Source organism: Streptopelia decaocto (assembly GCF_964273445.1).
Source record: "Streptopelia decaocto genome assembly, chromosome: 1".
NCBI classification, from domain to species: Eukaryota; Metazoa; Chordata; class Aves; order Columbiformes; family Columbidae; genus Streptopelia; species Streptopelia decaocto.
The window spans coordinates 83,943,954-83,957,192 of NC_138663.1; the positions used below are offsets into that span (position 1 = coordinate 83,943,954).

Sequence of the window (13,239 nt, forward strand, 5' to 3'; positions counted from 1 at the left end):
AAAATATACAGATGCAGCAGAAGCAGATTATTCTCCTAATCCTGGATTTCTTAGAAGGAATCTGTGACCAAGAATATATGTTTCAGAAGTTTACCTTTACCAGCTCCCACTGGAATATGTGTCATGTGTTTCCAAAAAGATGGATGGCCAGGGTTAACAATTGCCTAGTATCTCCCTTGTTAGGAAAAGCACTTTATCTGGAGTTCCTGATCCACACTGACCCGAAGCTCTTTTGAATTGTGTGCCAGAATGGGTCATTCTGATCTACTGCAGTTTGGGATTTGCTTATTCCTCATTCTTCTATGTGCTTTTCATTGCCCTCCCAGAAATGACAAAGTTTCTCATCCTCTTCTTCCTGTACAAGTGCTTGCCTGATATCTTCTGAACCATTACCTCTTCTGGCACATATCTATTTTCAGTTGGAAAATGGGGAACAGGGTGTTTTGTATTCTGCAAGGGCATATTCATCTGGAAAGAAGAAAGGAAGGTGACATTTGCATAACAGTAAGAAATCATTCTGACCCCAGCCCATGTGCACCTGCAATTAACACATTATGAAACAAAAAACATTTGATAGATTTTGTGGTAATCTTCCGGCTGTCAGGGCACACAGTTGTGGGTGTCCACAATTGGATCTCAGTGCACTCCTTTGGTCATGCATGTCAGGACACATCACTGCTGTGACCACGCAGGAGGTGGATCAGATGGCAGAACATGCACTCCAGGATCAATTCTCTGGCTACTGCTGCTCATCTGCTAGGATGCAGTTTGCAAAGGTTGTGCCAATCTTGAGAAAAGCATGGGGGAACCTAAGCCACTGTTTTGATAACATGAATTCCACAACTGGGTAATATCTGATATGATTTTAGTTCCTTGAGGCTAGATGGAGAAAGGTGGCCAGGCACTTAATCTTCATGTTAGGTGCTTAAACTCCTGTTGGGTTCAATGGGACTGTCATTTCTACTTAAGTATTTAAATTCCCCTAAGGGTTTTTAGGGAACTGTCCCCTCAGTTCTTTGACTGCAGCCTACTATGGCAATATAAAGCAAAAATATGAGATAAGCCAGAGCAGGGAAGTCAAGAACATTGCTGCCTTTGAGTTATTGATTTTAACCATCATGTTCAAACTGTAGAAGGTGAAACCACTCTTTTTTCTGCATGTAGTTTGTAAAAAAACAGCTCCTGACATATAAGTTTCTAATCTGCTTTATGTTGAAATGAAGCAAGAAATGAAAGGACAGGGGGACAGGAACAGTCTATGCTACTGCAAACCCTTTACAGTCTAATAACATAAAACAGCAGAATTGCTAGCTGGCTCTCATCTTGTCTCTCCTGAGAAACAAAGGCACCGAATGAAGAAAAGTGAAGGTAAGCTTGCACAAATAGAGCAAGGGGAAATCCATTGTCCACAACTTGTAAATGTTGAGATAAATACTTCAATTTTACAGGTTTTTCTCCAGCCTACTGAGGTCACCTACCTGTTTCATAGTAATCATATATATGTACTGGCACTGGTTTGATATCTGAGACAGGCAGACTTTGCTCCACACTGAAGGAGAAGCTGATTTCCTTCTGGGAGACCTGGAAATGACAAGGCAAGAAAATGCATCATACCTACCCCTGAGGCTATGGCTGAGTCAGATAATTGTTTAAAAGCTGTTGTAAATATGTTTTGTTCCTAAAATTGTGTGCTTTTCTCTTTCTTCCTTTTCATATTTCCATTGCCATTTACCCCAACCATTCCCTGGTTAATGCGGCTTTCAGCACATCAGCATGCACCCTTTCACTGAAAGTTGCTGTTAGTTTCTTTCCTTCCTTTTTCCCAGCTAACATCACCTTCAGCATCCCTATGAACCTTCTCCCCACTTTTCTCTCTTTAATCACATTGAACTCAAGATCCCCATCCTTGCCTGTGGTTCAGTTCCTCATTTCACACTCTTTCAGCCAAATGTTCCAAACTCTCCTCCTTGCTCATCTTCCTCATCTTCAACCTTTCCCCTGCATGCCTGACACTGTGCCCCTGCTTTCTTCTCTCTTTGTCCTTGTTTTTATCTTGCTGATCTCTACAGGAATGGAGCCACGGACAGCGGCTCTGCAGAGCTTTCTGCGTCACTGGTGCCATGCTGGGTAAACTTTTCACATCTCAGTATTTCAGCTTCTCTGTGAATTCAGAATGCTGACTCCAGTCTTCCTTATTAGATCCTTGGAGACCAACTAATAAAAGTTAGTGTTTGAGAGGTAGGTATTATTACTGTTTATTTTTACTTCCTTTCTCCTTCCTGTCTTGGTATTTTAAGATCCCTTGTGTTCTGATTTTCATCTTCCTTCTCTCTCATTCCCTTTATTAAAGTCATTGATGTGGGAGGGCTGTTTTTTCATACAGAAACCTCTCTAAAATGGAGAGGATGATACTGATGCCTGTAAACCACTCTCAGATCAACTGATGAGAAGCATCACTTAGGGGCTGAAGAGTATTATGTAGACTGGGAACTTCTGCAATATGGAATGCAACTTAGCTGTGTTTGTGAAATGCTATTTCATCATATAGCATCTTCCAAAAAGTAACAACAAATGCATCTCTATTCACTGTAGACTAAAACTACTGCATATATTTGATGTTGGACTGAGTGAAGTCCCTTTACATCTCTAAGACTTGTATTGCTAATCTGCTACTAATGAGATTATTCTTTTATCTATCTGTTGTAAAGTTTCAATTCAATAAAACCGAAAAGAAACGTCTCAAACTTACATTCTGAAGGTAGAAGAAGATGTGGTTGTTCTTGTTGTCTATACGATCCACAACAGAATTCTGGTACTGGAGCTTTAAATAAGACAATTGATAGCAATGTTAGCATAAGAGACTTTGCAAGGAGACTTAGCTATTCCACAGGGAAAGATGTTTAAAGCGGCTGCCATGCTCCTCTTGTGCCACCCTGACATCTCGTGGCCAAAATAAGAAATGTAAGTTGAGTATTTTCATAACATGACGAGCAGAAAACAACTACAATGAAAAACAGTTCTACTACTCAGCTTTGCTGTGTGTGAGTTTGATAAAGAACTTAAGGGTGCTCTCATTTCATTGAGAATTCACTATTGCATGACCATTTCTGCAGCTCAGGTTAACTCACTTTCTAGTGCATTGCATATTTTAAAAACTGAAAGTTTAAAAAAGTTTTAGAAAAGCACATGAGCAAAATTATTTTACTGTAAAAGTATGCAAAAATAAAATATTCCAAAAGTTATGAACCTACTAACTTTTCACATATATAGAAAAAGGAGTACATACGAGTACAAAAAGTATATATAAAGTACAGGAGCAGGATGCCAAACGGTGTCACATCTCAATGGAAAAAAACTTCCAAAGAAAAGTTACTAATTTCATACTGTTCTAATAAAAAAATAAATTCAGTCCTGAATACTGAGTGGCTCTGAAGACACCTAGCTATGAGTAGACTCTACAATGAATTGCATCCTTTTTGCATGTGGGGAAACACCAGTAACATGAGAAGACCCACCAGAACACCTGGACCCTGCTCTCCCCAGGGCTGCCACACGGCAGTGACCAGACCCATTGTGGGGGGGTGAGACCCACCAGTTGAGTCAACAGCAGAGTATCCCTGTATCACCTCAGTGACTTAAGGGGAATGCTGCCTACAGGGACATGGGGTTGAGCATGGGGTGCTGGGGCCTGAGAAACAGGATATTTAGGGGGAAAACTAGGACTAACAAAGGGAGGGATAAAGTCAGACTGGGAGGGAAAAAAGGGTGAGAAAATGGGATATAAGGGTGGGAAAACAGGAAAAAAGGGAATAGTTGCACATAAACATGTTGGTGGTCAGTATGCTTGTCTTTCCATGCCTTGCAGCTGGTCACTGCAGTCTCTTCTCTCTTTTTGAACTCTGTTCCTGATTACTTTCCTTGGTGAGAGGCTCTCTGTTTTGTGTGCACCTGTGCAGTAGTCTTATTTCTGCTAAGCAACTGGATTCAGCAACTCCTAACAGATTTGTCTTCAACAGGTGAACACCTACGAGTCTGAGACATAGAAAATGTGACAGAAGGATATGCCCAGGGACTTTGCAGAATTCCCATGGAACTCCAATTTGCTAATCAGAGTTTATTTTTATCAACTTCCTATGTTTCCAGGGTTTACCATTAACTGTGTTCCCATTCTTTACCTTTTCCAGGGAAGACCTTATAGGAACAAAACCCGAGAGCATCTTCACGTCAATAATAGCCATGTTGGAGACATTGCGGCTTCCTGTGTAACTAAAATGAGAAAAGTTCTGTTAGTCTGGTCTGCAAATGGAGAGACCAGTGAATTACACTGTCAGCTCCCAATGATGCTGTTTGTCTTCCTGCAGCTGCACAGAAGCAGTTAACTGCTTGTACTCAAATTTACTTCCTTGGATGCTTTACCAAACTGTGAATACAAGGGGTTAGGTAAATAAGAGGTAGTTACCTGGTGGAGAGGACAAGGTCAAACTTTGGTGGGAAGTTGCTTGTGCAGGATACATTGGCTGTCCATACAGAGAGAGAAAATCCTGCAACTTTTTTTGGCAAATGGACGTTGTATCTCAGGGTAGTCTAAAAGAGATTTGAAGTGTGGAATGGTCACAAACTTACAGGCTTTTGTGGCTTTTGCATGAGGTATAGAGAGGAATGAGGTATGAAGGACCCACTGCTTTGTTGTCAGAGGGGTGGTTCTGAGTTTCCAGCTTGCTTACCTGCAGATAGACACAGCCAGTGCCCTTCACTTCCACACTGTAATTCCCTGGAATAGTGGGTAAGGAAGCTTGCTGCAGTAAGAAGCGGTTGTTGTCATTCACCTGGAAAGTCTCACTGGGGGACTTCATGAAGTTGATTTTGACTGTGTTAAGACTTTTTTTAGAGAAGGTGAGGTACCCATACTGAGCTAAAGCTTGGAGAGCAACAACAGTGTCCTGAAACAAATAAAATCATTCCTAATTAGATAGATACCCAGCTGTAAGATGACTTATGAGATTAGCACAGCTCCTATTTCCCTGACGCTTTGTCAGTGCACATAATTAGAGAGTGACTTTGCAAAAAGCTAAGGAGACAAGATACAAGTTCTGAGGCAATAGATTGGAATTATCCCATAAAACCTGGAATAATGCTTTGTCAACAGTGACTGCTGTCTACTGCTAACTTGAAACTCAGGTAAATTCTCATTTCCTGAAACTCAAATATGTATGAAGCTGCCAATGAAGAGCATGATGTGCCCTGACAAGGAGACTTCTGCGAACACCATTTATCAAATATTATTCAAGCAAATATGCAGTCATACTATTGAGATCCAGCTTGCAGGCTGGACTGCTCCCAGAAGCTTTTTTTTTACCACACCCAGTTGTTACCTGGCTGGAGGAGAAACCACCATACGGGTTCTGTTGTTTGACAAGCCAGTGCACGATACGAGCAATGTAAGATAAGTCTTCTGAAGTGAGTTTGGTTCTGTTGAGCAGAGCCAGAAGCACATAGCTGGTCATTTCAATCTCAGCAGAAGGGGCACGGGAGTAGAAGACAGGGAAATATTCTGCTGGTGGCTTATTTTCTCTCTGCCAATGAATGGAACTACCTGAAAACAGAAAAGTGGTGTGTAAAAAGCATGGAAAAATTACTTGCTGCTTAAGCCATTACAGTATCACGTGGGAGATAGGCATACAATTCCCTCTCTGCCCTTACCCAGAAGTTTTTTCAGTCATCATTGTTCTGAACTGGATAAGTTGCAGTTGCAGGATGGAAAACAGGAAGGGATGGAAGAGGAACTAATAAAAGGGGGCTGTATAAGTCAAAGAGGGTTTGAAGTGAAGGCAGTGCAGCAGAAGGATGCTAAGGCAGTTATGGATTGGAGTACACAACATAGTCAAGGGAACTGGGTTTGTTCAGCATGGAGAAGAGAAGGCTAATGGAGTAACTAGGTGCAATTTTCCACTACCTTGGACCGAGATTTCCAGGGGTCTCTTCCCACCTACAGTATTTCATAATTCTAAAATAATCAGGTCACACCTCACTCTTTTCTGCAGCCAAAAGAGACAGACAGAGAACTTAATGGAGATAAACTCAGTAACATAGCAGGAATGAAATGGGAAGCAAGTAGCATGAATGAGAAAACAGCTACAGCTGTTCTGTTCTTGTTCTGTTTATCAGAATAGCTTACATCATACAACAGGCCATTCCATCAACTGTATTGTCTGTATCATGGCCATACTGCACTTACCATCTCTGGTAGCTGTCTTGTCCAGCTTCTCAAGGAAGAATTGGCGTCTTTCCTCTTTGCCAGCTAAGCCATAAGCATAGGCAAAGAGGGCCTGGTTGTACAGGTTGTTGACCCCATTGCCAAATGCAGTCTCCAAACAGTTCATGCCGCTCTGAATGATGGGATGCTGGTAATGCAAAACATGGTAGGGTTGTCAGACACTGTGTCTCAGCTTCTCTTTAAGCACTTCCATCACTGCTTAAGCTACCATCACTGATCTTTCATGCTAAAAATACACATCATCTATGGCATGTTTAAGGGCCTACAGTATGTATCCTGTAAAAAAAAAAAAACCCTTCCAGTGGTGCTGCATTCTTTCTGCATTTATTTAGAGGCAGCATGGACAGACTAACAGAGCACTGCTGTTTTCCTGACTTGTGAGATGACCTTATGCAGGTGAACCCCTTGTCTCTTGGTTGATTTAGTTCTAAAATGTGGATCATTTTTACAGAACTATGTAGAGGGTATTGAGACCTCATGATGAAGCAGGCTCTCTTAGATGAATGTTATTTCTCACTTGCTAGTTATAGCTATCAAGAAAACGCTTCAGCCCTTTTAGCCTTACAGACTATCTCTGTGAGCTCTAGTTCAGCTCAGATATCACCAGCACACTACTAACCATGTCCTGTCTATGCAGCTTCACTTATAGATGTGACACTAGGTTCTGGAACTTCTTATGAAGATATTGGGAACTAAGTTCATGTTGCTGAAGAATTATTTGATTCTGCACAATGTTTTTATCCTGCTGGTCTCAGGTACTTAAATGATGACCCATAGCATAGTATCTGAGTGACCTGCAAAAGCCACTATGCCTAGAACAGATGTGTCAAATTTGGAACAGTTCTTACCTTCCCCATTTTACAAAGAACAAAATCAGCAAAAAGATGGGATCTCAAGGATATACAGAAAGTGTATTCCGAGAACAGAACTAGGCTCTCCTTCCCCTTTGCTTAGCAAGTATTCCAACAAGCAACTCATAGTTTCCTTCTATTATTAACAGTGATAAAGGGAAATGGAAACAGAGCTTGAAACTAAATGCACAGAGAGTTTGTAGGACTGTAGATTTGGATAGCTTGGACTTTGGACTGGGTGAATTCAGAGAAAATTCCAAACTGGATTCTGAGTGGAATGGGGAAATTCATTCTGGATTTTACACCTACATAGACTACCATTGTTTAACACAACTGGATTCCTAAGGGAATTTTAAATTACTTTTCAATTAATAACTTCAATTAAGAATTTTTTTCAAATTAATCCATAGGAACTGGATACATAACTAATTTATAAGACTCATCAAATGCTTATGGCAACTGTAGACTTCTGTAAACATTTTTGGATTTTCTCAGCTGCCCCTACTGTCCTACAATCAGTACTTAACACATTGTAAAATAATATAGATGTGAAGACTGTGACTTGGGCACCGACAAATTGCTGATCGGACTAACAGTGCATAACAGCATCAAATACCCACAGCAGCAGAGTGTCCAGCCTCCAGCAACGCTGCCACAACATAGGCTGTGAGTGAGTATTCACCTTCTTCTCCACCCTGAAGAAAGCACAAGCAAAGAATAGGTCAGTACAGATGTCCTAGAAAGAAGCAAATTATGAATTAACTCATAGCTCAGATAACAGTTAGATTTGAGATCAGAAGTAATTTTTGTCTCCTTGTGTGTACAGGAATGAGAACAAACAAGCTGACACTGGATAAAGCCAGAATTATTTCACACATTTTCTTTGCTTTTGCACATACATAATAAAGCACATGGCTGAATGCGTAATGCAGTGATGAAAAATAAAATCTGAGACTTCTGACTCAGAAAGTTATACTTGTTTCTACCTCACCATCAATAGCAGACAAAAGAATCATGCCTCACTTGTATAATGGAGACATGACAGAATAGTATTAGGAAGAGTGTGTGGTGATGAGCTTTTGTCTGGCAGAAATAATCCAAATCAATCCCAATGCCAGGACTGGAAGTTTGGGACTGAAGTTGTCTCAACTACCTTCAAAGCATTGTTGAAATGTGAACCAGCATTTTCAAAGCAGCCATCTGACTTCTGCTTGCTTGCCAGCCAGATCAAAGATTGAGACTGGACATTGTCGTCAATGTAGATGTAGCGTCTGGCTTGTGCAAATGACTTGTACACAAAGGCAGTGAGCCTGCAGGTGAACCAGAAATAGAAAGTGGGTAAGGTGTGAATAAGACCAAGAAGGCTTACCAGAAAATGGATATGCATAGAAAATGACATAAAATGAACTCCAGAATGTCTGAAGTAAAAGAAACAAGTGTTTCATAAGTTTTAAATAAATAAGACAGTTGAAATCCTGATATGAAAAACTAACCAGGAGTTTCTCCATTACTGTGCTGAAACCATTCTTTCAGAGCAGGGGTATAGACACAGCTTGATGACTGATGATAGTAATTTCTAATCTTCATTAATAGAATTATGAAATAAACTAGGTGGGAAGGGACCTCTGGAAGTCTCCAGTCCAACTACCAGTTCAAACTAGGGCCAGCTTCAAAGCTCAGTCAGGTTTCTGTCTCTTGTCCAATCATGTTGTGAAAATCTCCAGGGATAGAGATATCCATATCCTCTCTGAGCATCTGTCTTGGTGCTGCAGCCTTCCCCTGGGGAAGATTTCTTTCCTTCTACCCAGCTGGAGTTTTCCCTATTGCAACTTGAGTAAGGACAAACTCTTGTCTTTAGTCTGTGTACCCCTGACAAGAATCTGTCTTTTCTACAGTCCTTATCTAGGTAGTGGAAAGCTTTACCCAGATTCCCCATTATATTACTCTTCTACAGGCTGAACAAACATGGTTCCTTCAGCCTCCTCTCGAACATTATGTACTCCAGGCCCCAATCATCTTATCATTCTTTTTCTTGCACTCTGTTCAGTTTATTAATCTCTCCTTTACTAGGGGATCGAAGTTATTGAGCTATATTCATTTAGTGTACTAAAAATAAGAATCACTTAATAGTTTGATCATTTTTCAAAGCCTAAGATCGTGCATGAGGGAAACAGAAAGTGTCATAACTTACCATACACTCCCTTCCCTATCTCGTGTCCCAAAGGAGCTGTAGGATCCATCCCGGTGTTTATATGACAGCTGTTTTTGGTAACCTGAAAACACAACAGAGATAATGTATTTTCTAATCACAGAAAGGGACTATTTTTGTTGTTTATTCAACTGAAACAGTAAGAATTTTGGATTTAATATTAAGTAAAGTATGTTTGGTCTAGCTGCTTTTGCTCCTGGAAGTATGATATGCTTCTTTGGGGTGCTATTGTTGTCTACTCCTATGCAATAAATGTGGTGCTAGAATTCAGAGATCAGTGTTCACCACATAGAGCTTTAGAGTTCAGTCTAGACAATCACAATATTAGACGGAGGAACCTGAAAGCCTCTGACCTGTGGATAAGTATCCAGTACCCCTGAGTCTAATCTCTTCAGTCAGCTGACCAGTTTTATTCAGATAATCCAGGGCATAGATGTTGGGTGTGAACAAGGCCATGTTCTGTTCTCCGCAGCCGTAAGGCATATGAAGGAGGTTCTCCATGTTCCTCAGGGCTGTACCCAAAATGTCTCCTGGAGAATGAAAGATATAAGGAGTCAGCTCAGTTTAAATACGTTTTTATTACACAGCATTATACATTGCTTTATATCACCTTATTATGAACCCAAGGGGAATAACCAATATAGACTAAATCACAGTAACCAAAGACACAGTTTAGAAGAAATGTTGAAAATGCCCCCATTTCTTTTCTTTTCTTTTTTTTTTTTTTTTTTTTTTTTTTTTTAATTTTTCATTTTAATGCTGGACACCTGGGAGAAACTGAGAATTTGAGAAAAAAATGAGCACCAATACCAGCTGGCATAGGTTCTGAGAAACTCTATGAACCTTTAGAAGGATTAGGGTTCCCTGCTCTTTACAGCCTGCTCCCCGTTTTGTATGTACATATGAGAACAAGATGTGGAGTATGGTGCTGATGGTGCAATACAGAGGCTGTATTGCACACTATCAGCACACCTCACACTGACCCAGGTACACAAAACAGTTTAGAAAGCAATCTCAGTTCAGACCTCAAAAAACTTTCACCGAAGAGAACTGTCAGTCTTAATAATTACTTTAAGGTTAGCAGAGCTGATTTGGACCTGAAAGTCTTTTTCTATGGGAACTAGTAAAATGACAAATGTTTTTCATTACGTGAAAACATAAATGTGAAATTAAGCAATCAGCAAAGTTCTGAAGTCTTCTTTCCAAGAAATCAAAATACCTTTTTTTAATGAAATCTGCTTTATCTTACTTTTCAGCTGAATTAACTGTTTTACTATACAGAATGCAATATGCTAATGCAGTATAATCTGAAATGTAATATAAATTGAAATAATTTGACTATTTTGTCCTCTTTTGATATAAGAGAATTCTGACCAACTTTTGTCTTTCATTGCCATTTTGCAAAGTAGGAAACATCTTCTCTATAGTCAAGGTTAAGTTATCTCCTCAACTTTGCAGTAGTTTTTGCATATGTACACATGGTGCACCACAAGACAAACATCATCATTTATTTTTAACCTAAATGCTAAACATACCAATGACAGAAAAATAAGCTCTGGCTGATCCTTGCACCATGTTTCTCGGCAGGCTGAGAGAAATTGGTTCTGAAGTCGTTGTGTCTGATGAGAAAATGTAACAACAAGAATTGTTAAAATCATGTTTTTTTCTGGAAGTCTTCACTTTGTAAACATTACTATAGTGACTGTTAAGATCTGCAGTCTGGATAAAGAAACTCCTGCAGAGACTTGCCCAATGGCTCACAGGTATCTCTGAAAATCATGAACTGTAGCCCAGTACCTTTGCCCTGAGACCCTCTTTCCTCCCCTGGAAGGGTCTCTGGTTTCGTAGCACAAAAACTACAAGATAGTGAAGCAGGTCCTCCAGCTCCCTGGAATGAACCAATCAACTTGCCTTACCTTTGGTACAGACAAGAGAGCTCTGAGTCAATTCTTTTTTAATACCTTCGGGCTGTTTGATTGCAGGGAATTGATCAGAAAAAAAAAAAAAAAAAAGAGAGAGAGAGAGAAAAGAAGTGTAGAACATCACCATAAAACTGTGAGCAAGATAGCAGTGTAAAACAGTATGTGTCTATCTAGACAGTGAACCCCTTGTAACCAGTCCTGCTCTATGTCTGCTAGAATATCTCTTGGTCAATGGCTCCCTCTCTTACCCAACACCCTGTCCAGAGAACCTTCCTTCTAAGAAAGCAGTTATAAAATAAACATTTCCAGCCCCTGCGAGGGCCTCTGTCCAACTAATCCTAGGTGGGTGCTGCTTTATAATGCTCAAGATAAATAATTTTCCTTATATATGTGCCCTCCACCCAACTCCTCAGTATTACAGTCACAGGCTAAAGGCATTTATAGGTAAGGTATGGAACCTCCCTGCTTCTGGCTACATCTCTACTGACATCCATGGAGTTACAGGCATGTATGCTTGTAGTCCCAGGAAGGAGACAGCAACAGAAGGACAGTGGATGCCACTGATCATTGTGATTTACACTATCATTTTTACATGGAGAAGCCTTCTGTACATAGCTCCATCTGTGTCAGCTGTATTGCCTGTAACTGCTTCTAACCCACAGCTATGGGAATTGCAGTTCCACAAAGCAGAAAGCACAGACAGATTTCCTACCATACCTCAACAAGTAGAGTTTGAATCAGGGTGTCCCTGTGAACTGTCTCATTTTCTGAGGATGTGCTGCTTCCAGTACCTATGGTATTCAGTTTGGCCTCAGCAGTAATTGTGAATTTCACTTCACCTGGAAAGCCACCCAAGAAAAGAAAGTTATCTTCAATTACTACAGTTAACCCTGGTTTTTGTCAACTCTACTAGGCTGACAGACTACTGAGAAAAGTATTCTCTGTGCAGGCAGCTCAGTAGAAACAGATTTCATTAAGGCTCCACGTCTGTCCGCTAGTGGCAAGGAGTGGTTGCCTGGGGCCCTAGCATGAGGAACAAAATAGGGGTGATCCTGGCCAAACAACTGGAAGTACTCTCTACCAATTTCCACTTCTTCTTGGCCTTGTGTTGAGTTTTTGCTGGCCTAGGGCAGTGTTGCAATAGTTATAGTCCTGCTACCTCTTTCATTCAGATGGAATTAGTTAACTGAAGGACAACACTGAGGAGCAGCAATGAGGAGCACACACACACACAGAGAACATTAGGGATTGGAAGATCCCTCAAGAGATCATCTAGTCCAATCCCCCTGCTGGAGCAGGAACACTTAGATGAGGCTACTTAGGAATGTGTCCAGGCAAGTCTTGAATGTCTCCAGAGTAGGATACTCCCTGGGCAGCCTGTTCAAGTGTTCTGTTACCCTTACTGAGAAGAAGTTTCTTCTCGAATTTAAGTGGAACCTCTTGTGTTCCAATTTGAACCAAACCCTGAAGTGATCAGCTTTGCAGGCGTTACTTAACCCCTGCAAGCATTGCAAACTGGAAATCCAAAGGAATTTTTTATCTGGAATAGAATGCATTATCACTACCAGGGAGAGACACTAGCTTTCTTTTTTTCAGCTCTGCAGTATTATTTCACTGTACATTCAGTTTTCACCTCACTATAAGTTTGAATCTTTCTCAGTGAGTTTGAAGGAAATCAATTATAGGGTTTTAGAAAAAACCTTGTAAAGAAAAGGTCAATATGTGGTTAGTTTTGAGAAGAATCTTTGCTAATTAAAAGGTTTTGTAACTTTTGGGGCACTTACATATGCAAGCCATTGTAACTGTTTTTTTAAAAGACAATGTTGACTTGAAGTCAGTGTGAATTAAAACAGATGTAAAATTGAGGAGGAGCAGTGTCCTCTTTGCCCATTGAAGATCCAGTCAAAAATTATTAGCAAATTTAATTTTTACTGAATACAGTTGGTCAGATGCAAAACTGCCAGCTGAATCATCACAGGCACA

At 40.4% G+C, this 13,239-nt stretch overlaps 1 protein-coding gene across 1 annotated transcript in view; it reads right to left on the reverse strand.

Moving 5' to 3' along the window:
* Window positions 1-248: 248 nt before the first annotated feature.
* The window catches only part of LOC309446893 (ovostatin-like), a gene marked incomplete at its 5' end in the record, with an annotated part of 31,322 nt that continues 18,331 nt past the window's right edge, over window positions 249-13,239 (reverse strand). The window contains 15 exons of the mRNA XM_082067083.1: window positions 249-468; window positions 1,479-1,581; window positions 2,750-2,821; window positions 4,176-4,266; window positions 4,460-4,584; window positions 4,725-4,940; window positions 5,373-5,589; window positions 6,232-6,401; window positions 7,746-7,820; window positions 8,279-8,435; window positions 9,317-9,398; window positions 9,688-9,864; window positions 10,870-10,953; window positions 11,251-11,302; window positions 11,974-12,095. Coding sequence (XP_081923209.1) covers window positions 416-468; window positions 1,479-1,581; window positions 2,750-2,821; window positions 4,176-4,266; window positions 4,460-4,584; window positions 4,725-4,940; window positions 5,373-5,589; window positions 6,232-6,401; window positions 7,746-7,820; window positions 8,279-8,435; window positions 9,317-9,398; window positions 9,688-9,864; window positions 10,870-10,953; window positions 11,251-11,302; window positions 11,974-12,095 — 1,796 coding nt within the window. The 3' untranslated portion in view covers window positions 249-415. The remainder of the gene's footprint in view (window positions 469-1,478; window positions 1,582-2,749; window positions 2,822-4,175; window positions 4,267-4,459; window positions 4,585-4,724; window positions 4,941-5,372; window positions 5,590-6,231; window positions 6,402-7,745; window positions 7,821-8,278; window positions 8,436-9,316; window positions 9,399-9,687; window positions 9,865-10,869; window positions 10,954-11,250; window positions 11,303-11,973; window positions 12,096-13,239) is intronic.